The sequence below is a fragment of the Notolabrus celidotus genome, chromosome 13 (genome assembly GCF_009762535.1).
Source record: "Notolabrus celidotus isolate fNotCel1 chromosome 13, fNotCel1.pri, whole genome shotgun sequence".
Classification (NCBI taxonomy): Eukaryota; Metazoa; Chordata; class Actinopteri; order Labriformes; family Labridae; genus Notolabrus; species Notolabrus celidotus.
In genome coordinates, this window is record NC_048284.1 from 27,376,997 (window position 1) to 27,403,027 (window position 26,031).

Genomic DNA, 26,031 nt, shown 5'->3' on the forward strand with positions numbered 1-26,031 from the left:
TCAAAGCCAGGAACGCTGCAGCTAAGTTTTGTTTTTGTGATGACTTCAGTCCAGACTGTTAAAACATAATCAATATAGTCTATCTCCTCTCTGCCTCTTCTTTATTGATCTTTCTGATGAAGAAGAGACAGAGTGGACCCCCCCTTCACCCGCCCCCACCTCGTCTTCCACTACATTCCACACCATCAGAAGATGAAGCGTTCAATTGACCGAGATGATCAGCTGAGGGGAAACAAACATGCAGGCTGGATGACGGGGTGGGGGTGGGTTCACTTCAGACCATATAAAACATACAGTATCACTTGTATTGTCCTTATAGGGGGAAATTAAACACCAAAATATTCACAAACAATACCTAGAGCTGCGTATGTTATACATCAATAACATGGAGAAACCTACAACAAGGACTTATGTTCAGATACACACTGTGTGGTTTTCCAGCACAGAAACAATGTACTCTGATTGAAAGCTAGTATTAATCACACGAGCTCTATAAAAAAAAGAGTTTGTCTTTGATACAAAGCAAACTCAATACCAACCTTTTTAGTCTTGCTTTTAACTGAGTTTCATTTTTACAACAGTTTTATTTCACCTACTTTATTTATTCATTTATTTATTTACTTATTATGCAGTTCAAATTTTAGTCACGTTCCATTTTATGTTGTTTATTCATAGATGTAGGTATTTATCTAATTATTTATTTATTTATTTATTTAATTTCATTGTATCCTATTAATTTATCAATTAATTAATTAATTAATTAATTTATTTATTATCTCGTTCAAATTTTAGTCACCTTTTATTTTATTTATTGATGGATTTTTTTTGTATTTATTATCTAGTTCAAATGTTTGTCACATTTTCTTTTCTTTTACTTTATATTATTTATTTAGTTTTTCAGTAGCATCTCATTTTCTTTTAGGATGGGGGGTCTTTTTTATATCTTTTTCTTAATTTATTGTATTTTAAGTTGTTTTTATGTACAGCACTTTGTGTTACAATGTCATTGTATGAAAAGTTCTTTATAAATAAAGTCTGATAGATTGATTGATACAAGGACGCTGTTTAAAGCTGTGTATTGGCAAGAATCTGCTGTACAATCCTTATTATGATCAGAGCGGTGATGATTCAATATGGTACAAGTGTACAAAAAGAACTGTCATATTTTAAAGAAGAAGATGAGAGGGATGCTAATTAGTGTTTATATCAGTCCCTGTGGCATTCAGCTTTACAGCACTAATATTCTGCACAAAGGGACTGCTATCTGTCAGCACAGTTAAGTAAGATCTCTACATTTATACTATTCATTAAAGCTTTAACAGCAACTTTAAAGACTCTTAAGTGTAAAACACGCAACTAAAGAGCGCTGATGTTCTTCTAACAAAGTACCTGTTTGGGATCTGAGGTACACACACTGTGCAAACAAAACACCAAGAAGCACACTCAAATCTAACATATATAGCTGCAGTGAAACACACTGTGAAGCTACAACACATCACACATCCACACTCAGCTTTGTACAGTGAAAAACCTACAACTGCCACTGTTTCTAACACACACACCCACACTCAGAAGCCTTAAAGGAGTCACGTAGAAAGGCAGTTGTATGTTTTCATATATGAGCTCTTTCCAAGGCTACATATATGACTCCTGCAGAGTTCGTGGAGCACTGCCCAGCTTTTTTTCTTTTTAATAAGACGTTTTGTTCAAGGTGGTCTGCCTCTGATGTCATCTGAACCACAGATTGGCAACAGAGTTAACTCTATATGAAACACCTGTGGGGATTTATGGCTGTTCAGTTTGTAATTTATTTTCACTGTCAGGTGATGTTTTCATCTTTGCAGAGAGTAGTGTATATCATATCATATATCATATATCATATCATAAATCATAAATCATAAATCCCTCTGGTTGTTAGAAAAAACATGGGCAGGTTTCTGGCAGCTGTGAGGAAGCAGACATGCTCTGTGATTGGCTGGTGGGCAGCATTGGGAAGAGGTATGCAGAATGGCCCATCAGCAGCTTTGCACCATTTACTCAGCAACTCATAAACAATGACAAGCCAGCCTGATGGTGCAGCTGATGCTCCGGTGAAAGATGTGACGAGCCATCAGACGCTGCTGACATGACGGGGCTGAAATGGTGCGGCGAGGGACTGTGGGACGTTTCAGTTTACAGCACATGACTTGAGTTTTTTTTATGTGATCCAAATGCACCTCATGCTAACGTGTCTGCTTGTAAACACTGAAAGGACACTGTGTGTGTTTGCATGTGGGTGCATGTTCGGTGACACGATGCTCTTAGGTGTATGTTTGGTGCGGTAGTTGCAGCTGTTGACATTACCTTCATCTTACTAAGCAGGGTCCTTAAAGCCCTTTTCAGATCAGGGGTCTTCTCCGATGGTGAGACTGCCTGCCACTGCAGAGGAGAGTTCAGACTCAGCGCCCAGCCCACAGACAACATGCTGGGGTAGGGGCAGGGAGGGGCCAGGCACAGCTGGGTGAGGGTGGAGGGAGGCGAGGAATGGGGCAACATGGGGCGAAATGGAGCTGACAGCCTCCAGGCTTATGAGCTATGAGAATGGGGAGCCACAGGGGGGATGGCGGGCGCTTTGAGGGTGGATGGGTAGAGGTAAAAGGTGCCCAGAACCACAAAGGCTGCTGTACTTACTGTTTGATCTTAGTGGTTTTGTTTGTGTAGGGGAGCTACAGACTTTTGGAGGGTAGGGGAGCTAGTTTTATGAGCCGGGACCAACACTGGCAGGATTCTAACCAAACACCACCCCGACCGGAGGTTTCAAACATGTCTTCAAACTGGCCTGAGCTAACGCTACGGCAGGATAACAAGGGAACAGTCTACAGGAAGGAGCTGTCCCTAGGCCCTAGGCCTCAGCGGGCCGCGTGTGTGTTCACTATGAAGCGCTGACATCACGGGGAGCTAAGCAAACTGTCAGAGAGGTGGGATGAGGAGGGAGGCTTGCCCCCAACAAGTGAGGATGTTTGTGACGGATGGGATAAAGGGAGGAGTTCTTGAAAGGGGAACAATGTCATTTCTCTTTTTCAACATGAGATCATTTCATATCAAGCTTCAGAATGCAGAGCAGGGAAACAATCAGGATGTGCATTTGGACTGGCTCATACAAAGCTGATGCCAGGTTGACATAAATCCAGTAACAGATCTATGAAGAGGCTACACAACAATCAGTTTGCCTTGATTTAACCAAACACTACCAGGAAGTGAAGTTAATAAGAAAAGAAAGGTTAGGCTGATCAAATCAAACTCAGCCCTCTAACAGAAAAGAGTTTAACATAAATCTTTTCATGTTTATCGTCAACCGCACATGAGGCTGTATGCTCCGTGTTCATACTGACCTCTCTGTCAAACTGTGAGAGTGGAGCGTCACCACAGTCCATGCCTCCACCTGAGGAGAGGGAGCTCTCAGAGGGAGAGGTCATGGTCTGCCGTTTGGAGCTGTAGCTCCCGCCTGACAGCTCTCTGCGTAGAGCGCTGCCGTTCTGAGAGGACGAGCCTGAGGGGAGAAAGATAGAGGAAGAGGAGGAAGAGGAGGTCAGAGAGGGGCACCAAACATGAGCTGAAAAAGCTTCACTGCAGAGTTCTCAGGCTCTGATACTCACGTATTCCTAGTCCGCTGCTGGCGCTCATAGAGCGGCCTGGCTCAGCCCGGTTCTTCGTGATGGAGGGGATGCTGACCGACCCGCTGAAGCCTGCACGGCTCTCCTGAACACGAACGTTCTGGTTTAAAGCACGCACAGAGCAAAAAAACACACACGCACCACGAGACAGAGTGCAGTGCAGGGGACAGGAGTGAGGAGGGTGCAGCTGTGGACCTACATGCACATAAAGCTAAACACTGACGTGCCCCATGTGTGACTGAGGACTGATGTTTGAGCAGAAACACACACAGTCTCCATGGAAACACTGCCAGGTATGAGGAGCAGGACAGGTGAGGAAGCTTGTTATGTGTAAAACTAAGCCATTCAGGTTAGTTTACAAATAACAGACACTGTGCAGCACTCTGTGCTGAAAGCCTGTTAACATGCTACAGCACACAACAAGGGGAGACAGACTGGAGCGGACAGACTGCTGAGTCTGTAGAAGCAGGTCTACAAACATACATGACAGACAGGGAGCCTCCTTTACATAGAGGTCTATGTGTATTATCTATGGTGTGTCTGTGTGTGCCTGTCCGTGAACACTTTTAGGATGCTGCGAGTATGTTTTTATGTCAGTGTGTGTGTGTGTGTGTGTGTGTGTGTGTGTGTGTGTCTGTGTATACCATGGGCAGGTCTTTAAGGATCTGGATGCCGTCTCCGGGTCCCATGTGGGCCACGTGGTTGAAATTGGTGGGGTTGGAGATCAGCTTATTCCTCATCTCTGGGTCTCGCAGCATCTCTCTGGAATCACAAGCACACAAACCAAAGGTAAGAAGAGGCAATGAAAAGGGCAGGAGTGACTCAGAGTGGACAAACAGATGGAGGAGAAATAATTGAAGATAAAAAGGATAAAGAATGTCCCCCTAAAAATGAAAAACAGGGCAGAAAAGTCTGGACAGGAATAAGACAGGAGGAGAAGAGGAGACCGCAAAAACTGTTTGATTAAGGGAGTCTAGAACTAGCTGGAAATGTCCTTGTTTGATGATGAACAGTGTGAATAAATATCTGCTGCCTTGTGTATCAGGTAACATACCTCCTCTGCTGAAGCCGCTCTTCCTCAGGCACCCTGAAGGAGAAGCGTCTCTTGTTGTTCATGCTGCGCACCATCTGCTTCCTGCTGTTGTCTGATGTCTCCGGGACCACTAGCTCATCACCCTCTGGAAGATCACAACAAAGCCATGAGCAAGTTCACATCAAAGACTGCAAAGTGTTGCAAATGTGCTTCAGCATGCTAAACAGCATGCTAAACGCCATACTGCCACTGAAGTTGATTTGTTCTAATAAATGCAGTCTTTCAACACATCGTCTACTATCATCAGATACTGAGAGATATACACATAACAAATCAAGCAATTCTTCACTCTTCTTCGGCATGATTGTAGTTTTTATCTGTCTGTTGTTAAACACAGGGACATGTGGATTCTTACCCGCCATCTTGTTTCTAAAGTAGATAAGTCGCACTGTTTCCAGCCCCAGTAAGTTTAGAGAGCCGTCAACATTCAGTGGTCGCACCTGAAGGGGAGGCAGAGAAATCCATCAATGATCTGTTCTCAACAACTGAAGAAATGAACCTTGTACATGAATGAATAGGATGAATTCCTCTAGTCCAGCAGGTGGAGCCAGAGAGGCCTCGGGGTGTCTGATTCATGTCTTAGTTAAACCTGCTCATAACCTTCAGCACTGACCTTCTTGATAGGGATGGTCTGAATCCACTCCATGGTGTTGACATCAAACACATCCACAGCGTTCTCACTGTACACTGACAGGTAGGGGGCGTTGTAGCCTGGAAACAAGGACAGGATGTGTTATCTCTCTGGAAGGTAACAGCACACTACTCCTTGTGTTTGTGTTACTGACAAAATCAGTTCATTACTTTAGAACATGCACACTTTAATTCAGTCACTCTTCTCATTTAGATTTCAAATCCTCCTTTTTATTTCATCACTGTATGAATCTAGATCACTTCCATGACTCACAGGCAGAGATAGGCATAGCCGGCCACATCAGCTCCTGCTGTCGTGACCTGCGACCGTGGGAGTCCACATACACTCCGATGGAGCTGAAGCACAGTAGCAGCTCCTTGCTGGAGATCTCCACAGCACAGAGGGCCTCCAGGCCCTGTTGGGGGATGAAAGCCAGGGTGTGGTCCTCTGGGTGGAGCAGGCTGATGGGGGACGTGTCTCCATGGACACTGAGGAGGTTTCAGAAACACAGAGTCAGAGGGATTATTAAGAATGTCATGAAATAAGGAATTCAAGACTTTTACCCATTGTTTTGATATCTGGAGGTATAGATGCCAATCTGAATATAAGTTATAACAAAATACATCCCTTATTTAATACAACACAAATGGATGTTTGAAGTCATGTGAGGAATCTTTCTGTGTGTTAAATCTAGAGGTATGGATGTGGATTACCTGTAGCGAGTGAAGCCAGATTGATATCCCACATAGAGCCGCTCACTGAGCAGACCCATCCACTGAACCGGTCCCGGGGCCTGCAGCTCCCGCAGCCGACGGTGACGTCCTTTACTCTTATTCACCTGGAAGACAGGAGAACACTTTCTTTACTACAATTCATAAAGGAGCATTACAACATAAAGATCACGTTAACTTGGAGGAAATAATTCTTAGGATGTTCTGACCTCGTAGCATATGATTTGCCTCTTCATGGCCACACAGAGGCAGGTGAGTGAGCCGTTGCGGACGGTGCCGGAGACGATGGACTGGCAGCCCTTAGTCTCAGCGAGCTTGTAGGACTCAGTCTCCCGTCCGTCCAGGGCCTGCGTGGGGAAGAGACGGACGTGGCGGTTCCTGCCTGAGATGACTGCCAGCAGCTGCTCTTGAAGAATCAGGTCAATGTGGTGAACCTTCTTGTTGTCCCCCACCCGGATTATTTCTGAGGAGAAAAAAACTGTGAGTAAGACTAGAGACAGGCAGGTTTGGGATATAAATAAACACACCCTCTATCTTTTCATAAACAACAACAACAGAGTGTATCTTACCATCTTTGGTGACATGAATGACAAAAAGACCTTCCTCATTGCCCAAAGCGACACGCTCATGATCTGAGGGGAGAGTGAGAGAGGCACAGCAGTGTCATTAAAGGGGCTGTTACAGTTAAATCTTTAGTTTCTAATGAAGTGATGCTCAGAGAGCTTCTTTGATCTGATTGGTCGTCTGTGAAAGAACTACACTCATTGCAAAAAGACAAATAAGCATCCTTCATTTTATAGATGACTGAACGAGATCATGAATACACGGTAACATGACAGCATGTACATCCTGGATCTCTGAGCAGTAGTAGCATTATAGAAGTGTTTGTTCAGTTCTGGCTTGTACAGGTCTTCTTGTTATGTTATATGAAATGAATGCTCACCTATGATAGCAGCAGACTGTGTTGTCTTGATGAGCGGTAGGGTGCTGTCATAAGCCTCCTTGGGGACGTAAACAAAGCGCTCCTTGAGCTTGTTCTTCTTGAGGATGCGATGGAGCTCGTTGAGGAGGCCCACCCACTTGTTCCTCTCCTGATCGCTGTCGGCCAGGATCAGAATGGAGGGTTTGTGGCTGCTGGAGGGGGAGAGCTGAGATGCTGTCACCTGAAGAGAGAAGAAACAGATCACAGGTCAGTTGAGGATGTTCATAGTGTTGATTCTGAAACTTGTGTTTTCAAACAGACACTCACTCTGAATATACACGGGATGTCTTTACGGCTGGCGTGGATGACATCAGAGGCCAGGACAGAACTGACTGAAAACTCTTCATCCCTGGAAAACATGGGAAGAGTTCAAACGTCAGACATACAGGCTGCATTAAGGAGTCTGTTCATTCACTGGTTGAAAGACAGAAATGAAGTCAGAGAGTATTTCAGTCTTTTGCCTAACAAATTGCAATCTTTCCACCCCTCTGTGTGGACAGATTTGCTTTATTTCTCTTGTTTATAGAACACAAGGATCTGTCTTACACTGAAGATGCAGCAGAAGATACAGGGTATGTAGAAAAGATGGAAGTAAAGAACAAATAATCATGAGGAAGTGTTTCTTGTACCTCATATCTATGACCTGGCTGACCACTACACTTGGCTGGGTGGCTTTTCCCTCTCCCAGTTCATAGAGGAAGAGTTTGAAGTCACACACCACAGCCATCGCCCTCTGCCAGCCCTTCTTCACCCCTGTTGGTTTGGGCACCTGGAGGACACAAAGACATGGGGAAGTGTTAGAATTTGTGATTAATATAGAGCCAGCATGGCTATAATTCATGTTAACCTCTATGCAATGAGCTCAGTTGAAGACACCATGCAAATATTTTCTTTAGGTCTCCAAACATCTGCATCATTTTCAACTAGCTGTAACTTCACCTTCATTAACGGAGTCAACATGTTAGGACTAAGACAACTTACCCTGACGTGCCCTTCATACGCAGTGCCAATCCCCCGCTGAGGGTCGATACCCAGCGGGCCCTTTGTCTGGTCCTGGGGCACAGGACACACAGCCGGGGCCTTATCCGCACACGTTACATGGCAGGAGAAGTTACACACTGGACGAGAAGAGAGACGGAGACACAAGAGAGAGATACATGAGAGCTTTGCCTGATACAGGATCATATTTAATAAACTAGTTTTGCAGTTTCACTCTTTAATCATTTTAAACTCTGATAAGGGAATAAAATGTGCAGCCACTGAAATAGACAGTGGTCTGAATTTTAGGTAGAACAGGGTCCTTACCTTCACATGTACAGCCTTGACGTATGAGCCCCACCATTAAGGAAGTGCACTGGTTACATTTAGTGGGTGTGCAGAATGACTTCACCACAAACTGATGTGCTTTAGGCTGAGGAGGATGAATAAGTTCATATTAAAGATCAGAACAGACATGATCAGAGGTTCTTTAAGATATAATGAGGCTTATGGTGATGATCATAAAGAAACACGTCTAACCTTAGGTGAGGAGCGTCCAATACTGCCGTACCCTCCTGAACGCATTGTAGGAGTCTGGACTGAACGAGGAGGATGGTCTATCAACTGTGTGACAGAAAGAACAGAAACCTTAGACTGTGAGATCTATCAGAGGAACCCAGACATGTTTGTCTGGACTCATGTAAGAGGGACATGAGACTTGTTTGTTAGACGCAGGTTCTCAAGAAAAAGAAGCAAAGACAGGAAAAGTTCTGAGAGCACGATCACAGGTCGGTAAAGATGGAGGGGACACATTTAGGAGCTGGCAACAAATTGTCTGGTAGTTTTAAAAAGTTTAGAGTTGAAATGTTGTCTTCATTTATTTTGTAAGATAAGAAAGCATATGTTTTTTCTCAATAATTCTATGACATCTTCGTTATTCCTTGGGTATTTTGGGGACCTAGTTGGTCAATACAGCCCCCCAACAGGGTTCATGAACAACACAACTCACGATCAGGACTCTATTGAGACTTGTGTTGACAAGTCTGACATCACCCCACATGGGTTACAGATTGACGTCCACTGCTGGCTTCAGTGTCCCCTCTTCTGTTGGCTCACATTTCTCATACTTTAGTAACTTGTAACAGACAGTTTGACAGTCTGTTGCGTGTTGCCCTGAGCAGGTAAATTGTCAGCTATGCAGAATATTTGGACCATTCTCTCTGGTTTCTCAACATGTCAAACATTCAGACGTCATGTTTAGAGATGAGCTCCAGATCAGCTCAGCTTTTTAATAAACTTTTCTTTGTTTAAAAATCTAAATGTTCCATTTAATCAATTATCCTGTAGAAGTCAGTGCCACGATTCCAATACTAGACATGCTTCTAGAGGTTGCTTCACTCTTCAAGTCACAAATACTGATGCAAAGCAGCGTACTGTTTTGTATAAAGGCATGAAGATGTGGAATGGTCTTCCATCTGCTATTACCAGTTCAACCAGTAAAATAGCTTTTAAAAAGACTGTATCGAGTGTCACAGAGTCTCTTTTAAAATATGACTTTTTATTTATGATAATATATGTGAAGAACCTTTAGGTAGATCGTGACCTTGATGGGAAAAATGACGATAATTATTGTTGTGGTTTTTTTTACTGTTATTATTATCATTGATATTATAAGTCATTAATAGTAGTATTTAATTGTTTTTGTCACAGTATGAACTTTTATGAACAAACACTGTATTTTTAAGTTTTGACATATGTTGTATTTTATCGATTGGATGATGGTACTGTAGGCACTTGAGGGATTACTTACATGATTTATAATAGTTTCATTGTAGTTTTCTTGGTTTTGTATCTTGTTTATTTGTGTTGTTGTTGTGATTACTTTTTTTAAATTTGGTCTTGGATTTTTAAATATGCCAATTCTATGCAGATTGTACACATTTAAATGAGTGGACCCCAAGAAGAGTAGGTGCTAACTTGGTGGTAGCCAATGAGGATCCAAATAAACAAGTAAATGAATTCATAATAACATGAATAAAATAATTAAAAATAACTAAATGGATACAAAAATTAAATTAAACAAGATGAAATAAAACGAATAATAAATAAATAAATAATAATACAATTTCATAATAATAATAATAATAATAATAATAATAATAATAATAATAATAATAATAATAATTACCGAAATTAAATCAAATAAATAATAAATAAAGACACAATTACCTAAATAAAATAAAACAAAACATAATACAATAAAATAAATAAATACATAAATACATAAATCTTGTGGCGATAGGAAGAGGAATCACAAATGCCTGTTATTCAAATTTTACTGTTTCTGGTTAGCTGCGGCGGTGATTCACCAGAGCAGGCAGCCGACAGCTTTTTAAAGCTCTGAATGCAATAAAAAATCTAGCATTGTTTATCTTTGCATCAAATCTTTTATACAAAACAATGAAAGTATAGTATCTGACCTCTATAGGCTCCATATCACTAGCCATGGAGGGGGAACGTGAGCGGGACTTGAGGTGGGACTTGTGGTCATCTTCCCGGGATGGAGTGTTGGAGGGCGTGAAGTTATCAATAGAGTCCACCTGGAGAGAGAAGCAGGGTGGAGGATTTGGAGAGGACACAGGGAGGTATAAAGAATATAAATAGGGAGGAGAAGGAGGGGAAGAAGAAAGGAGGATGATGAAGCAGATAAAGAGAGGTGGAGGGAGAGAGCGAGAAGTAGAGAGTTAGTGAAACAAAACTAATCAGATAATGATATTCATCCATGCTCAGAAAGAGAGGAAACTATGAAGAGTGTGGTCACATCCACAGGACTTAAAGAGTGGACCACAACTTTATGGGGAACACATCACAGCCAGAAGACCATGCTCATCTGAAACACCACAGCTCTCAGTTTACACCATGCACTGCAAGTCACAAAGCTTCATGGAATAACACAGAGAAACACAGACACCCATCCAGACAGACAGCACTCACAAAACCCCAAATCATTAACATTTCACAAAATCCAAACCATGTACTCTTGTCCCGACACACCAAGTTTTCAGGAGCCCCGCCATGCAACCAGACAGCCACAATGAACAGAGGAGATATACACACACACACACACATCAAATACTGACAACACAAGGATGAGAAGCACAGTCAAAAAAAAAAGCTAGATCAAAAATAAAGATCACAGAGCGCAGTGGTGGTGCTTACACGTCTGCCTTTGCTAGTTGGGCCAACGGATGGCGAGCGCTTCAGTGGCAGGAGAGGCAGAGAGTGGCAGAGACACAGAGATGAGTGAATATCAGAAAGACTGTCTGACAGAGCTGAAACACATTTTCACAGACTGAGGAAGAAACACTGACACTGTGGTGATGTGTGCCTGGATTACACTCAACCTGTGGTTCCCAACAATTTCATTTACAATGAATGGTTATCCTTAAACCCCTTCAGAGAGAGGCTCATTGGATCCATTATCTGCAAACAGAGTCTCCTACAGGCTTAAATTAGAAGTTGTATTGCTCCTGTTTCCTGTAAATTATATTTGTATTTTGGTGACCTACATTTCGATGACACAGTGTGGAGGATGTCGGGGTGTTTTTTTTGGTGATCTTTGTGTTTATTGTACTATCTTGAGTCTGGAACAGCAATTATGTTTTTTATTGTGACTACAATGTGAGTTGATACTGAGGTTTTTCCCGATTTTGATATGTCTTGGTTATATGATTTTGGTTTTATGGTTCCGGTTAGTTTTACAATCGACTGTTTAATTAGTTGACCATTTCTTTCACTATTTTTCTTTGTGTAGTCAACAGTGAAGACCTTGAGCCCCTTGCTGCCCTCTTTGGAATCTCTACCTCACCAAATACGCCTAAATCCATCCAAAAAATCATTGCATTCTCTACCTTACTTGCTTGTAGGCTTATTCTCCTTAAGTGGACCCACTCCTCTCCCCCTACTCATAATTCATGGATCCAGGAGATACTGCGTTGCATTTCATTAGAAAAGATTAGGTACTCCCTGAAAGGTTCTCTAAATACATTTTACCAGCAAAGGCAGCCCTTCCTCGATTATATTGACTCCCTGTCTATTTACACAGAAACGGACAGCTAACTGAGCACATTCTTCCCTTTCCCTTTACTCTGTTTTATTTTACATACGTAGCTTCACCACTTTATTTACTCTTTATTTACTTTTTCTTTAATCATCTGTGCGTTGTTGATGACAATATAAAAGGTGCATCTAAATGTGTGTTATACCATTGTTGTATAATCCTGTTAATGTTAATAAAAAAATTATACCAAAATACTAATAATTAGTTGAATCTTTTCTTAGTTATCTTACTTTAGTTAGTTTCATGACTGCACTAGCAGCAGCATGAGTACTGGTACCCCTAGTTGGGAATCACTGTATTTCAGTCACTGTGTGTTGATCAGGGTGAAGTTAGGAAGGAAGGCTCAAGAAGAGATGATCACGAATGGAATAATTAAACATGATGATTGGTGAGGAGGAGCTGGGAAAGTCAGTACGATGCACAGTTACAACTCAAGTCTCCTTTTTTGGCTTAAAAAATGCTTAGCAAGATGTTTTAAATGAACCATGTACTTTGTTTTTCTTTCACTAGCACTAAAAGCCGAGGAAGATTCATTCAAAGAGCTATAGCCAACAAGGACTTGCAAGCAACTGAGTAAAAGAGCAGAGCACTGCAAAATACATCAATCTTCACCTGAAGCTAATGAATTCACACGAGCTACAGAATATGAATTCATCACATTTCACGTTTCTCTTTTCTTTGAATATGAGTGAGGTTGAGATTTGTTTTAAAGCAACAGGACTGAATATTTCTGCAAGTGTCTCTGCTTTTCTTCACAGTTACACTAATGCACAGGCACAAACTCATGTGCTCAATATAGAAACACAGATCTATGCTGTTATTATCAGCTAGTAAAAGGTTCAGTCCTACAGCAAACTGCTACGGTCATATAAACACACACATGGACCTCTGCCTAACTAAAGCACACTTACGTCTTCCCAAAACTCAATTAAAGAAGATGAGGATGAAGAATAAGAGTCCTGAGATTGAAGCGAGGGAACAACCAAAAAGATAAAACAAAAATAAAGGTCTTGGAAAATTTAGGCGAGAAAAAAAACAACAAAATAAACAAACAAAAAATCTGAGCACAAAGAAAAAGCACAAACATGTCTGAATGATCTGACCATTCATGAGGGTTAAGATCTCAAAGTTAGTTATAAAGACTTTTAATCTTTATTACAGGTCTATGTATGGCTGCTCACATCAGCTGTGTTTCAAGTCTTCTCTGTGAGGTTTGTCTTAAATACTTACATCAAACTGGTCGAGCGCTGAGGTCGGAGCATTCAGGAAAGCCAAGAAGGAATTCTGGGAATCTTGGTGCTTGACACCTAGAGGCACAGCACAAATAACATAACCACGGTAAAGTGCATGATATTTAAACATCCAGAGGCGCCTCAATGCACGGGCTAGTCTTCAGAGCGGTGCCTTGGGACCCATATGAACAAAAACGGCCACCTCACAGACAGTGCATCCTATAATCTACTGTAAACATGAAGTAAATCACATTAATCAAAGAAACCACAATACTTAAAAAACGTCAAACCACAAACACAAATAAAAAAAATGCCCTACAGTCCAGTACAAGGGAAGAAGATGTGACACGAGGGCAGGACCCTTCAATCCACCTGGTCAGGGAAGTCAGTGAGGTTCTGTGTGTTACTTCAGTCATTGTTAAATTAGGAAGAATGCATGTTTGAGCTCAGTCAAATCACTGACTGGGTTGCTGCAGCAGTGTGTGCAAATGAAGGTCAAAACAGAGACTTTACTCCATTGGTTCTCAGTAAAGAAGAGAACAGGGTTAAGTTTAAAAACTGAAGAAGAAGAGAGAAATGTTTAAAGCCAGATTGTTGTTATGCCTGATGAGGAGACTGGGCATCTACATGAATGCTGTGGGGGACAACAGAGGACTATGTGTTGGAAAAGAGAGATCTGGAGCAAGTGGCTGGAGGCAACAGTTAGCGGTTCTGAATTAAGGTAGTCATGGTACGTTGTGAAGAGAGGGGAGCAAATTAAACTCATCTAAGAACCTCATAATACAAGAGATGGATGTGTTTTTATTGTTGTTTCAATTGACAGGAGAATGTTTCCTGAGGAAAATGGGGAAAGCATCTCTTTAGATGTTAGATGTGAGGAAGGTGTGGTTTGATTTAGGTTCTTCATCTAAACCGTTATGCTTCAGTTGCCCAGTCTAATTTTTTTTCTTTGGGTGGAGGGGGGGCCTCCAAAATGTTCATAGTCCAGTGGCCTCGTGTCATGTTAAGACGCCTTTGTAAACATCAAAGAGTGACTCAAACAAAATGAGTCACAGGACTGATTCAAAGAAGTGTGTGTGTGTGTGTGTGTGTGTGTGTGTGTGTGTGTGTGTGTGTGTGTGTGTGTGTGTGTGTGTGTGTGTGTGTGTGTGTGTGTGTGTGTGTGTGTGTGAGTGTGAGTGTGAGTGTGTGTGTGTGTGTGTAGGATGGGATTATATGGCTTCAGTAACAATACATTTTCACATACACGTTTTCACCAAGTGTGGTTGACTTAAAAAGCCCTTTGATGATCTAACTGGAGAAGTTCTTAGGGAGTCTATTTAACATCTGGCAGAGATTACAGATAAGAAGTAGCCCTCTGAATAACTCGGGCATATTTAAACAAATGTTAATTAATATGCATTATACTTATCAATGAAAAACTGAAAAATAGATTTAAAAAAAAAGAACTGTTTAGCATTCATTAAACCATTAGCGCACCTGCGCTTTGTACATACTTCTATTATTATTGTTTTATAAATAAAAGTATTTCTGGTTCTGATTCTGATTTCTGTGTAAATACAGATAATTGTTTCAACCTCATTCATTCATCCAGTAATGAAACATGTAACTGCAGCTCAAATGAAGTGAAAGAAACACACAGAGCTACATGAATGAATCATTAGTTGTTTTGCTGACTCAACAGATATTAAATATTTATGTTTCAAGATAAATGTTTACATTTGTTTCCCTCAAAGTAGCTTGGACTAGGCAAACTAAACAACAGGAAAATTTTAAGAAATATTTGAAGTCGTACCTCTTCGTAGCCGCAACTCCTCTGTCTCTTTCTTTAGCCGGTCAATTTCAGACAAGAGCTCCTGGTTCTTACTTTCCACGTCCTGCAATTTACTGGTAATACAGAAAAAACAACACAGAGAAATTAAAGACTGTGTTTATATTATCCAACAAACAAAACTGTTCTATTTGTGAGTTAAAGCAGGATAAGAAACTCTTGTTCTGTAATTACCATTCTGTGGAGATGCTGTTGGCCTTGACTTTGTTCAGCTCGTCCTGGATGCTCTGCTTGGCTCTGATCTCAGCGTCTAAGGCTGACTGCAGCTCCAGACGGGCCGACATGTCCAGCTTGGCAAAACGACGCATCTTCCACGGCATGTCCTGAAGCACAGACATCCACGAGTAAGACAATGACAAAGATAAATAAATAAGACTTCACCTTAACCTCTTTATAAAACTTCACAAGTCACTTTAATCTATTCCCTGTTCATAACAGAGACGAAGCATCTCAATAATACAGATAAATATGATCAGGCTGAACATGCAGTAGTTGTAAACAGTGTTTGCATATTTGTATATTTCACCGTGGCTCTCGCTCCCAGGCTGGTGTTCCTCAGTCCCTCCAGCTCCTCCGTCATCTTAGTGGCCAGGGCCTGCAGGTAGCCTCGAGCATCCTTCTCATCGCTCACCCTGCAGCAAACACGCACAATTACTGACATCACTGTGCATGCAAAAACATACTGAAGATACACTTTAATACACGGACTAATTAATCCTGAAAGTGAAAAGGGTACCAGTTTTCAATTTTAATTTTTAAACTGATTCTACACGCCTACAATGTCGTCCGTGTCGCCTTGACAAGTATTTAAAAAATATGCCAACACTGCCTTTGAGAAAATGTGACAATGTAAGAACCCAACATGTCCACCAGGGGGCAACACAGATCACCAAACTCCTCCAAATCTACATTCCTCACTCACATTTGTACGTGCACGTTTGGAATGCAAGTGTGTGCTTTAGTGTATGTGTCTTTGTGCTTCTGGATTCATGTATCTTGCACGTGTGTGTGTGTTTGTGTGTGAGTGTGTGTGTGTGTGTGTGTGTGTGTTGTGGTGTGTGTGTGTGTGTGGAATGCGTGCTATGTGAGGACTGTGGGCCTGCCCAACAGAGGGAGGCCGAGCAGCTGGCGAGGTGTCAGCTGCAATGGGAAGTGATCTGAGAGGAAGGGCGGGTCAAGTAGCTCTGAGATCTTGAGAGGAATGTGAGAAACGCTTATTCGTACCGTACGAAGTAACCCGATACACTAACAGAGACATGGGAGCGTGATTGAGAAAGTTATTGCATGCATGAGTGTGTGGAATTATTTGTGTCTCTCACCATTGAATGATTTCTGTGATCTGGGCCTCCCAGTGAGCTACACTCTCCTTCTTGTCCGCCAGCTCCCTCATCTCGTCCTCCAGCTGCCTGTTAGAGCTGCTCATCTTCTCGAACATGCTGGTCAGCTGAGGGAACATGCAGAAACACATCGTATTAAACATCATATCAGACACCCGGTGAAAGAATCAATGAGCGCGACATGACATTACATTAAAAACTGAACTACTGTGTGTTTGAATAGCTAAGATGTCAGTCTTTGATGTGACGGCTGGTTCAATATGTAAAATGAATCATCGTACTGTTCAAATATTTGATAATGTTGATGTTTTTACTCCCACATGCTCAGCCTCGACTACAGTCTGCAGGAGGTGTGTCCACTCAAATGCACACATCCACCCTGGGACAAGGAGGGTGATTAATCACAAAAAATCTTACAAATAATCCTTTAATATGAGAGGTGTGTACCAAGAGAATCATCATGACATCACCCCAAGTCTCAAACCGCCCAATTGTTTGCTTAAATACTTCACACTGTGGGCACATTTCTGGTGTCTCACAATTGTCAAGACGACTGTGATGTAATTTGCCAGCTAAGAGAGTCATTTCACATTGTTCTGCAACCGCTTTCCAATCCTGGATCTGGTTGCCAATGAGTGTTAGGAAAATCTGTGAGGACAGCTGAGGTCATAAAACAGTCTGTGTTGTGGGGACGGCTTCAGGCCACTCAAGAAAAACACAAACATGGGATGAAGTAAATATTGCCTCTTAAGGCGTGCACTGTAGCTCTGAGTGGAGAAGCACGGTTTATGACCGCTGATTCTGTAATTCACTCCCTGTGATGAAATCAAACCTTATATGACTAAAGGCATGAGTAACAACAGGCTGACACACAGAGACCACACCTCATATTAAACACTAAGATATACTTTTGGGGCATTTGGCCTTTAATGGACAGGACAGCCGAAGAGAGACAGGAAATATGGGGAGCAGAGAGGGAGGAGGACTTGCAGCTAATGGTCGAGGCTGGAATCAAACCTACGCTCTCTATGACGAGGGCTATAGCCTCTGTATATGGGGCGCGCGTTTAGACCAATAGGCCAACGGCGCCCTATATTAAACACTTTTAACATAACATAGTTTATAATCCATACAATCACTGGAGGTGGGCTTGATTTATATCTGCGTGTGTCACAGTATCATGAGAGAACATGTTGGACTTGAGAATAAGTGACACACTGAATCAACATGTTCTCTCATATTCTACCAGCATCTATACTTTGCTGTAAAAACTTATACTACAACAGCTTCAAAAGTTAATACAGAAGGTGGGACCACCTCCTGGGACTGCTTTTGGACTCACATAAAAACTGACGAGACACTGTGCAGATTCCAACAGTGTGAGGATCTACTGTATAACTATTACTATAACACTGTATTATTCCAGTATCAACATACAATGGGCTTTTTTCTCTTTGAATGGATGTCCTGTCTGTATATGTATCCTTTATCCTATGTTTGTGGTCGTCTGTCTGGCCTGTGCAATTATTGTTTATTTGGTGTACATTTAAAAGTTAATAAAAAAAACTACTCCAACAGCTTCCTGCAACTCTTTTTCTGTCTTTGGGTTCAGAACGTGTTACTGTCAGGAGAGTGAGTTGCATTACAACCCCAAATCAGTCTCAGCAGACCAAAACCCACAGACTTGATTGTGTTCATTTTTAAAGAGCGTATCCTGCGATTACAACGGATTCCCAACTAAACAAAAGCTGCACATCAAAATCTTGGAAATCAAGACTATCAAAAAAGGCACAAACAGACAGGTCGCACAAAGAACTCAGCAGAGGGTTTTTTATACAACTATTCCCAGTAAGGTTTCCAATGCCCTAATGGTTCAAACTAAAACCCCCAAAAAGTCTATCTACAGGTAATTCAAGTCTCGGCAGGCACCTCAGATTACAACTCCTATCCCAACTACTATAGAAGCAAGTGCATTTAATTATCATAGATGTGTGTGTGACAATACGGGTGGGTAGAGAGAGTGTGAGGGGATCTATGAGTACACCGGAGGTTTCAAATGTCTTCAGGTGAGTTTGATCTTTGTCATTTAATATGCATTAATCAGAAACACTCATTTGAATTTAATTTATCCTCCTGGTCTGGTTCTGCTTGAGGTCTCTGCCTGTTAAAGGAAGTTTGTCCTTGCCACTGTAACTTGCTAAATGCTGCAAAGTGCTCTGCTCATGGTAGATTAAGATGAGATCAGACTGAGTCCTGTCTGTAAGATGGGACTGGATCTTATCCTGTCTTGATGTTGGGTCTTTGTTAATATAGTCTTCAGATAACATTTGTTACTGTAAATAAAGATTGATTGATTGGTCCCAACTCACATTCTATAATCAGGGCCACATTTTGATATTTTGGAACGCATCATGTGCAGAGAGAATGAGACCAAAAATAAGAGTATTGTTTAACAACACATTGAATAACTGCTTGTGTAAACTAGCATACAGCCAGAGCTAATCAGTCCTGACACCTTAAGCTTTTAAAAACATTTCCCAGTTTTAGTAATGACAAAATAATACTATAAATAACACCTTTGAATACCTATCCATGGCAAACACATCCACGCTCAGTCCACTTTATCATGAGAGCTGCTTTTTGTTGACATTTTAATCTTTATGTCCAAATGCCTCCCTCCTCTAAGACATTGTTTACATTGGGGGTCTTTATAAAACTTCCATGAGCGATTTCCAAAGTCAATAAATTGTAACCCAGAGACTCATTCCATCTGACTGTGTAGGAGGCTGCGGGTGTTTTTATGAGGGACATTGAACAGTGATTTCTTTGGCAAAGCTGGGAGAGAGGGGGTGGAGGAAGGAATGTGATGACAGTGTTTAGGCCAGCTGAGCAGGGTTACCTGGGGTGAGGGAATTGTGTTTTTTTGTGTGTGTCTTAATGTGTATGTGTGTTTCTGTGTGTGTGTAAGAGAGGTAAACAGTGACTTAAAGCTGGAAGAGCAAGACGAAACAATATTGGAGTAAAACTGGTTTTCAGAAAGAGTGATTTTGATCATATAGGTGCTTTACCTTATCCAGCTCACTGGACATCTTCTTGTTTTCCTCTGTCAGCAGCACTCTCTCCCTCTCGTACTTCTCTTTGTACTCCGTCTCAAACTCTTCCCGCTCACTTTGGCTGGAGGAGAGCACACACACAGCACACAGTTATACATAAACGTATAACAATCATTTGTTTTCTAACCATAATTCATAGCTACAAATCCAATCTTCACTCTTGACTTTGTTATTTAAATATGAATACAAAGTCAACCTTTCAAAAATGAGACTCCCGCCTGAGATTTAGCATCTGTGGATTAGTTTCCATGCTGATCTTTGACGTCTCTCTCCATACATAAGCATAGCAGGTACAATTATGATAAAATATTCCAAATTCTCACACTCACCCTCACTCATAATACCTTATTTAACTTCTTAACATGGTTAGAATTAAGTTTTTATTCTCCACACACCCTTTAAACCTAAATCAAAGGCTTGCTTCTAAGGCCGGGTGCACTTTATAAAGTCCAAACACATTAATGCAGAAATAATCTGATACATCTGTGTGTTTAAAAGCAAATAAGAGTGTAGTAACATGAGATGTCAGGCAGAAAGGTTTGGCTAAGGGGGTGAAAACAAAGGTTTAAAGATTTGATTAAAAATGATTCAACCAGAGGCTCATAAAAAGGGATCCAGAGGTCTGCAGCAGAAGAAAGAGCTACTTCTCTTCTCATGGCATTACTTTACCTTTTTCCTTCAATTCAACTACTTTCACCCAAAATACCACAGATACCCAAGTCAAGTTTTAGAATTCTATGACATAAACAAGGGACTTTTTTAAAGATGTTTTTTTAAGGAAAACATCAACAACTTGCAATCAAAACTAGTTTAAAAAGAAAAGAAATAAGGTCACTCATATCAGCAATCCCTTCACAGAAATAAATACAGGAGGTCTGTACATTGGTGGATTTCAGAGGAACTCCAAATGTCCATGCACCTCCTGTGAGGCAGAGGTGAAAATTTGGGGAGAGAATACTCGAGAGGTCCTAGAGGAAGGTTACTAAAAGGAAGGGGCAACATAAGTACTAAATTCTCAAGATATTAGAGTCTAAAAATAGATTAGCTATCAGAAGGAAAGAGCACTACTCAGTCACTACACATCCATATCTTTACTTGAGCTATGTTTAAAAACTGAGGTTACCTCATGCAAACATCGCTGGAAAACACCACAAAGGAGAAAAATGATTTTTTCACATCCGTGATACAAAATTCAGTGATGCCAAAAATGAGAAGAATCTATAAGATACCTCTCACGACGAGTTTTCTCCAGCTTGTCTTTGAGCATCAGGATCTCTTTCTGCAGCGTCAGGTGTTGGCTCTCAGCGTCCCGCAGCTCCTTACGCAGAGTTTTCAACTCTGAGCCGTGCTGCGTTTCTCTGCGTGTCAGCTCCTCCTCATACAGGAGAGTTTTCTTCTCCAGGTCTCCCCGCAGGCGTCCCACCTCCTGGGTCTGGTCCGCTGAGGCCGGGATGGTAGAGGAGCCGGCCTGCTTCACCTAGGTGGACAAATGTAGAGACGCTGATGTTCAATCTTTCAGCTGTCCATGTAATGTCAGTGTTAAGAAGTGTTTTCACTTTGAAGGATGTGCAGAGCCTCTACAGACAGACAGGTTTCTGTTCAGGTATGTTTCCTGGTATACTGACCTTAAGCCCTTCCAATTCCTCTTCCAGCTGTCGGCTGTACTGTTCATTACGTTCTTTCAGCTTCCTCTCTTTCTGAGTCTCTGCGGCCTGCTCCTCTGCCTGAGCCTCCATCTGATGACGGATGCGTGCAGAAAATACAGCTCTTAGATGAATGCTTATAGACCATACATGTAAGACTACTGACCCCCCAAAACACTCAAAAACAAGCAGAGGCAAAAAGGAAAATAAAAATATACTTTAAACAGTTTCATCCTCCAAAACAGCAACACTCTACAGTATAAATACTCAAGGACATCTACAAGGATTCTAGAAAGGTAATACTAGAGTGATACAGACATTAGGGGAGGTGTGAACTGTGCACCAACCACTGAAAGGAGACAGACCAGGGTGAACTAGCAACCACAGGGAGACTACTCTACCTCCTTCTTAGACCTCTCTGCCTTTCGCACCTCAAGGCGGAGAGCCTCAACCTTCTGACCTAAGCTCTCCATCTCCTCCTCCTTGTCGCGCAACTGGCGAGCAAGGCGCTGCTTCGCTGACCTGAGTGAGAAGATAGGCACAATAGGTTTTCAATGTAAGTGAGTGATACATAAACAACTATGAATAAGATTAATTAGAAACAATCAAGAGCAGCGATCATACCTGAGTTCTGTGAGTCTCTCGTTGAGCTCAGAGAACTCTTGCATGGCCAGTTTCCTCTGGCTGTGAGCTTCCTTCAGCTCTTTGGATTGAGACTTCAGCTTCTCACTGGCCTCCACAACATCCTGACCACAAAAGAGAAATATAGATTATCATTAAGGAAAGGGCGCCATCATAATGCGGGCTTGGCATTACATGACTTTTATTAGGCAATAAGATCAAAGCTGCAGGTTTGGATATTGATATCACTGAGTCAATACAGGTCTAAGTGCTCCGGAGAAGAAATGTCTCTGCTCCATCACTGTACTGGTTTGATTCTGATGTAATTCACTCATTTAAACCCAAACCTTCTTTTTTCTACATCTTTGAGAAAGTAAAAACAAACAACAGACGTTTGGGGAGCATTGTTATTCCTCATCAATGAATGTAACATGATTTATGTTATAAAAAGTATTCTAAATAGATAAATAACAAATATTTCCACGCTTACATACAGAGTCCTCATACAGTCCGTCTTTACCTTGTGTAGGTCGTCCCTCTCCTGTGTGATGCTCTTCATCTGTTTCTCCAGAGTCTTGATGTGTTTAGAAGAGTCCTCCAGGTCCCTGCGTGCCAATGACACGTCCTCCAGCTGTTTCTCTATCTGGCCTGAGTCTGAGACACACACACAATAAAGAAGTTTGAAGGTTCACTGTGGTGAAACATCGCAGGGTTAAAAGCTTGAAATTAAAATATGTCTGATAAGAAAATAGCAGCTGTTTTGTTTATATATGAAAAGCTGTGCACCTTTTCCTGACGTTTACAAGCTGAACTACATAAAATTGGAAAAAAAAAATCCTGACCAGCGATCTGCTTCTTGAGGATGTCGATTTCACTCTTCAGACTCCTGATCTCCACCTCTTTGTTAGCGCTGACAGGGCCCTCGCCTGATGGGTGCTGCAAGGACTGCACTGTTTGAGTGGCCTCTGCAGCAGATCAGATACAAGACATCAGGTTAGTACTTTGTCTTTATAACCAAACAGATCATACGTGTGAGGAGGCAAACTGTTATCAGACAAACCTTGAAGTTTGCGGCTCAGCTCCAGTTTCTCTTGTTCCAGGCGGCGGATCCTCCTCTCGTACGCCTCGGTGGCAAGGCTGTCCTCCAAGCTGCGCTGCACATCCAGGTCCAGCTGATCCTGACCCGACATACCTGGCCTCACTGCCAACTGTCGCAGGCAACCTCTGTCTGATATAGTGCTGTAGGGGAGGATAAAATGAAACATTTTAGGTAATAAAAGGGACAGTAAAGGGTGCTTTACAACAATATCAGTCACAGCAGAGTCAAAAAGAGAGAAGATAGAAGAAGAAAGATAAGGGATGAATAGAGTCATGAGTAAAAGACAACGCAGTATCATGTTTTTATTTCATGGAGTTTAAATTCTAAAAGAAAATGGCAGCGAAAGAACTGAGGAGGGGAAAAGAATAAAGCATGATTGAGCCTGAGATGAGTTAAAAGACAAGAGGATGTTGAGTCATGGGAGAAGGCTGGAGAGGCAGAATGGAGAAGGAGTGACATGAAGTAAGATAGTGTGTGAGAGAAAGAGACAGAGAGAAACGAGGGAGACAAAGTGGTGGAAAGAAGGAAAGAGTGGAAAGGCCATTATCAGTGAGCCCTGAAGAGATAAGAAAGCAAGTGTTGGGTTTGTTTCTTTCTCACAGGCGGCCTTCAGTGTGAAGATCTACAGCGAGTCATGAACATCACCTTATTAGGCAGGGAGCTCATTTAACGACCTGATTTCTTTAAGATGGTGGGATAACTATGCAATGCAGGGAAATCTGTCTACTTGTGATGACTAATGACACTTACAACCGGATGATGACAAGGTTTCAGACTTTATTTAAATCTCTTCATTAAAAAGTAGAGTGAGAGAAAAGCTGCCTTCATTTCATTACGAGCTGGGAAACTGTTATCCTCACTTTGTCCAGTACTTTGAGATAATTTATCAACTTGAATACATCTGAGGGGAGACTTTCTAAAAAATAAACTGACCGACCTTCAACATTTAATAGTGGCAGTGGTTGAAAATAATGTCTTACTGTAATTCATCCACATATAATAATAATCTTTATTTATAGAGCACTTTTCAAAATCTGCATTACAAAGTGCTTTACAATGCATTAAAGGACTAGTGCAAAATCATTAACATTTTAAAGGTCCAACTACTATTAAAAGAAAACAAAGATTAAAAAAAGGGACCTTGTGAAAGACACTTCTGATTAAATAAAATCAGGAAATGCTCTCCAATGAAAGTATGTTTTAAGAAATGGCTTTAAAGAGAGCTCAGAATCAGCCAAATTAATTTACTCAGGCAGATCATTCCACAGCTGTCGGGCCCAGACTGAAAACACCTTGCCCGCCTTGTTTCAGCCCAGTTTTTGGGACAGATAGCAGATCTTTACCCGAGGATCGCAGAGCGCGCACTTGAAGGTAGGGTATTAAAAGGTCAGAGACTGTTGAGTACTTTAAAAGTAACCAATACAATCTTAAGATTAATTCTAAAACTTACTGGTCACGTAAAGAAGCTATCTGTGTCCAAGGAAGCACTTACCATTTACTTGTGTATGTGAAACCCACAAAGGGCAGGTGGTGGCCGGAGAACGCAGTGTGAGTGGGAGGGGGCATGGTCTCCTGAAAAATGGTGACAGTAAAAAGACAGAAGAGTGAGAATTTCACATCAAATACTCACAATTTACACAAATAGAAATACACACAGATGCTAAAAAAGTGACCCAGCTCAGATATTTTAGTGAGAGTTTTAACAGCATCAGTCACATAGAATCTGGTCTTCCCAAATCAGATGTGGACTACCTTTATAAGCAGTCATAGATACAGGTTGAGTCTGCAATGTGACCTCAGTCTGAACAGCCAGGAGGAAATGCATGTGACTTATTAAAGTTCTGCACTGCAGGATGGACGAGGAGGTCTCTAACACTCAATGAAGACAAACATGGAGGACAGCTGAGACGCAGATAGTCTCTCCTCCTCACTATCATCTGCTCATAGATTTGCAAGATTCCACTGATTCCACATTGATTTCAACATGAAACCATAAAACCATGATTACTTCAGCATGTTTACTTCTCTGAACACCATGCAGCATGGGACATCTTTATTGTTGTTTTTCTGCACATGCAGGTGAGTTCAGGTCTGTGACAAGTTCACACAGGAATATGACATATGCCAGATTTAAAAAGTAATGTAAAAAGCCAATCTGAGCAATACATTTGAGCTGATCTTTAGGGATTGCTGTGCGAGTGTAGTCTTACAGACATACAACAGAATGAGAGGTCAGTCCTGGAGTGTTGATCCCTGAACAAGCAGCTTACCGAGTTCTTTAGGCAGTCATCGTCCACGTCAAAGTTGGAGGTGTCTGTAGGACTGCTGACCTCTGGGATGTAGGGGGCTTCACAGTTGAGAATGTTTTCCCAAGAAATGCCTGAAAACAAGAGGGTGACGATTAACCCCAGAGATGAACACGTGTTCAATGAGGTTCATCTTCATTATGGTTTTAATTCCTTCCTTCTTCCATAACCTATAAAATATGGAGCCTTTAATTTATCGTTTAATGTTGTTTAAATTGATCTTTTAGCATAAATAACAGATACAAAATAAAGAAAACAATATCTTCTAAGAAACAAAGCTACAGACAATGTCTCTCTAGAAAAGCATCTGTGGACATATCTACTGTAACTGATGTGGAAACAGAAAGTCATGAAGTTCATAGAAGAAAGTGTCACATGTGTGTCTGTACCAGTGAAAAAAGGGTGGTGCTTGAAGTCCTCGATGCCGTTCTGTCCCAATCTGTGTTCACGACTACAAATGAGCCGACGGATCAAATCCTTTGCATCCTCCGACACGTCTGTTATCTGCTGCGGGAACTGAAATCGCTCCTGGGCAGAAAAACAACAGAGTACGAATCAGAGGCAGAAAGTGTTCAACATTTTAACATTATCAAAGTGAATGCGTCATATTAAGAGCAGATCCAGTATTTCAGGTTTGTTGTCAGATCACAAGGAGATGATG

General features: G+C 41.6%; 1 protein-coding gene across 4 annotated transcripts in view; it reads right to left on the minus strand.

The window, feature by feature from the left end:
- Nucleotides 1-26,031, minus strand: part of cdc42bpab (CDC42 binding protein kinase alpha (DMPK-like) b) — a 90,287-nt gene that overhangs the window by 3,317 nt on the left and 60,939 nt on the right. Inside the window, exons 8-41 of one of the 4 annotated variants that reach the window (XM_034698938.1) lie at nucleotides 25,760-25,898; nucleotides 25,335-25,444; nucleotides 24,557-24,636; nucleotides 23,026-23,204; nucleotides 22,808-22,930; nucleotides 22,486-22,619; nucleotides 21,969-22,090; nucleotides 21,746-21,866; nucleotides 21,327-21,437; nucleotides 20,931-21,178; nucleotides 19,657-19,762; nucleotides 16,571-16,695; nucleotides 15,778-15,883; nucleotides 15,426-15,574; nucleotides 15,216-15,307; nucleotides 13,419-13,495; nucleotides 11,288-11,326; nucleotides 10,549-10,668; nucleotides 8,609-8,692; nucleotides 8,396-8,501; nucleotides 8,072-8,208; nucleotides 7,720-7,859; nucleotides 7,358-7,439; nucleotides 7,052-7,271; nucleotides 6,678-6,740; nucleotides 6,318-6,571; nucleotides 6,091-6,215; nucleotides 5,651-5,865; nucleotides 5,360-5,457; nucleotides 5,102-5,186; nucleotides 4,708-4,831; nucleotides 4,298-4,415; nucleotides 3,636-3,753; nucleotides 3,372-3,529 (exon numbers count right to left, since the gene is read on the minus strand). In XM_034698938.1, the coding sequence (XP_034554829.1) occupies nucleotides 3,372-3,529; nucleotides 3,636-3,753; nucleotides 4,298-4,415; nucleotides 4,708-4,831; nucleotides 5,102-5,186; nucleotides 5,360-5,457; nucleotides 5,651-5,865; nucleotides 6,091-6,215; nucleotides 6,318-6,571; nucleotides 6,678-6,740; nucleotides 7,052-7,271; nucleotides 7,358-7,439; nucleotides 7,720-7,859; nucleotides 8,072-8,208; nucleotides 8,396-8,501; nucleotides 8,609-8,692; nucleotides 10,549-10,668; nucleotides 11,288-11,326; nucleotides 13,419-13,495; nucleotides 15,216-15,307; nucleotides 15,426-15,574; nucleotides 15,778-15,883; nucleotides 16,571-16,695; nucleotides 19,657-19,762; nucleotides 20,931-21,178; nucleotides 21,327-21,437; nucleotides 21,746-21,866; nucleotides 21,969-22,090; nucleotides 22,486-22,619; nucleotides 22,808-22,930; nucleotides 23,026-23,204; nucleotides 24,557-24,636; nucleotides 25,335-25,444; nucleotides 25,760-25,898 (4,308 nt within the window). The remainder of the gene's footprint in view (nucleotides 1-3,371; nucleotides 3,530-3,635; nucleotides 3,754-4,297; nucleotides 4,416-4,707; nucleotides 4,832-5,101; nucleotides 5,187-5,359; nucleotides 5,458-5,650; nucleotides 5,866-6,090; nucleotides 6,216-6,317; nucleotides 6,572-6,677; nucleotides 6,741-7,051; nucleotides 7,272-7,357; nucleotides 7,440-7,719; nucleotides 7,860-8,071; nucleotides 8,209-8,395; nucleotides 8,502-8,608; nucleotides 8,693-10,548; nucleotides 10,669-11,287; nucleotides 11,327-13,418; nucleotides 13,496-15,215; nucleotides 15,308-15,425; nucleotides 15,575-15,777; nucleotides 15,884-16,570; nucleotides 16,696-19,656; nucleotides 19,763-20,930; nucleotides 21,179-21,326; nucleotides 21,438-21,745; nucleotides 21,867-21,968; nucleotides 22,091-22,485; nucleotides 22,620-22,807; nucleotides 22,931-23,025; nucleotides 23,205-24,556; nucleotides 24,637-25,334; nucleotides 25,445-25,759; nucleotides 25,899-26,031) is intronic. The other 3 variants (XM_034698939.1, XM_034698941.1, XM_034698940.1) reach the window with 3 other exon arrangements.